Source organism: Cyprinodon variegatus, unplaced genomic scaffold (genome assembly GCF_000732505.1).
Source record: "Cyprinodon variegatus isolate N-32 unplaced genomic scaffold, C_variegatus-1.0 Scaffold2358, whole genome shotgun sequence".
NCBI classification, from domain to species: domain Eukaryota; kingdom Metazoa; phylum Chordata; class Actinopteri; order Cyprinodontiformes; family Cyprinodontidae; genus Cyprinodon; species Cyprinodon variegatus.
In genome coordinates this window covers 24,963-26,897 of record NW_015152811.1, presented here as the reverse complement: position 1 = coordinate 26,897, position 1,935 = coordinate 24,963, and the positions used below count along the sequence as shown (strand labels likewise).

Here is a 1,935-nt window from a genome sequence, read left to right as displayed (position 1 = left end):
CTGGTTCTGGTCTCCTGGTTCTGGTTTCCTGGTTCTAGTTCTGGTCCCCTGGTTCTAGTTCTAGTTCTGGTTTCCTGGTTCTAGTTCTGGTCCCCTGGTTCTAGTTCTGGTTCTGGTTTCCTGGTTCTGGTCTCCTGGTTCTGGTTTCCTGGTTCTAGTTCTGGTCCCCTGGTACTGGTTTCCTGGTTCTGGTCTCCTGGTTCTGGTTTCCTGGTTCTAGTTCTGGTCCCCTGGTTCTAGTTCTAGTTCTGGTTTCCTGGTTCTAGTTCTGGTCCCCTGGTTCCGGTCTCCTGGTTCCGGTCTCCTGGCTCTAGTGTCCCCCTCACCGTGTTGGATGTCCTTCCAAAGGACCCAGAACTTGGAGTTGTCCTCGAATGTGACGAAGCAGCTCTGCCTGGGGGGGCTGACCTGTCAACCAATCAGAACAACAGAGTCAGAGCGGCCGGCCAATCAGAAGAGGCCGCTGTCAGGAGGCGCCGTGCAGATTAACTCACCCTCTGGATCTTCCCAACATAATAAAGTCCATCAGACCAACGACACAGAACAAACTGACCCTCGCTCAGGTTAGGCTCCGCCTCCTCCAGCAGCCCCCCAGGAGACACCTGAGGGTCCAGACCGCAGAAAGGTTCCCCCAGGTCCTCGTACATCCTGGAGACACAGAGGAGACAGGGGTGAGAGAGGGGGAGAGACAGGAGGAGACAGAGGGGGACGGAGGGTGAGACAGGGACAGGAAGGACAGCTGCAGTGGGGACAGGGTGAGACATGGAGGACAGCTGCAGGGGGGACAGGGTGAGAGAGGGACAGGGAGGACAGCTGCAGTGGGACAGAGACATGGAGGACAGCTGNGGAGGACAGCTGCAGTGGGATGTAGGGTGAGACAGGGACATGGAGGACAGCTGCAGGGGGGACAGGGTGAGAGAGTGACAGGGAGGACAGCTGCAGTGGGATGTAGGGTGAGACAGGGACATGGAGGACAGCTGCAATGGGACAGGGTGAGACAGGGAGGACAGCTGCAGTGGGACAGGGACATGGAGGACAGCTCCGGGGGTTTCTGACAGCTCTGCGCATGCGCAGTGCCTCCCTGCTAGTAGAGCGTTAACTAAGCTGCTGACCGCAGAGAGCAGAACACCACCTGCTAATCTCACTCTATCTCTCTGGAGCTCGGAGCCATGAACAGAACCGGACCGGTTCGGACTCACCTCCTCTGAAGCGCCCTGTCCTCCTTCCGGTCCGGTCAGAGCCGCTGGGTGTCCGGTGGTCGTTGGGTTCGGTACCGGTTCGGTACCGGTTCAGTCGGGTTCTGGTTCTGGTTCTGGTTCTGACCCGTTACTTCTCTCTCGGTTTCGCGCTGCTGAACTTCAAACTCTCCCATCCGCCATTTTTTTTTCACTTTCCCGCGAATCACAGTCGGAGGTTTTTCTCATCCTGTCCACGTGATCCGTTAGACGTCATCTTCCGGAGGGGCGTGGCCATCCCGCATTTATGAGTTTACCATAGAAAAGTTCCAGTTAGATCAGAGTGACTAGAGAGAGAAGATTCACATAGAAATAGAGAACATAGAATAACATTTAGAGCAGTGATGGAGTAAAACAGGCTCAGCTCTAGTCCTGAGCTTTGACTAGGACACCTTTCCTTGTCCTCCTGCTCAGCTACAGGTCTGCTCCTCTCACACCTGTTCTGCTGTTTATGGCTGACAGGTCCCAGACCTGTAATGAGGAGGGTATGGGGGGCCTAGGGGGCCTGAGGAGCCTGGGGGGGCCTAAGGGACCTGGGGGGCCTAGGAGGTTTTAGTGTTGTGTGATGTAATAGGCAGCCAGCAGTGAGTCTCTCTCTAATCAGGGACGGATCCAGGAGTTGCAGGTGTGTGTGTGGGGGGGGGTTATCAATCAACCTGAACCCCCACTCCCACAGACAGACAGGAGTGTGCGTGTGTGT

General features: G+C 56.1%; 1 protein-coding gene across 2 annotated transcripts in view; it reads right to left on the bottom strand.

The window, feature by feature from the left end:
* The window catches only part of phf19 (PHD finger protein 19), an 11,973-nt gene extending 10,564 nt beyond the window's left edge, over positions 1 to 1,409 (bottom strand). Inside the window, exons 1-3 of one of the 2 annotated variants that reach the window (XM_015369015.1) lie at positions 1,200 to 1,409; positions 495 to 648; positions 327 to 408 (exon numbers count right to left, since the gene is read on the bottom strand). In XM_015369015.1, the coding sequence (XP_015224501.1) occupies positions 327 to 408; positions 495 to 647 (235 nt within the window). In that variant the 5' untranslated portion in view covers position 648; positions 1,200 to 1,409. The remainder of the gene's footprint in view (positions 1 to 326; positions 409 to 494; positions 649 to 1,199) is intronic. The other variant, XM_015369014.1, reaches the window with a different exon arrangement.
* Positions 1,410 to 1,935: the final 526 nt, after the last annotated feature.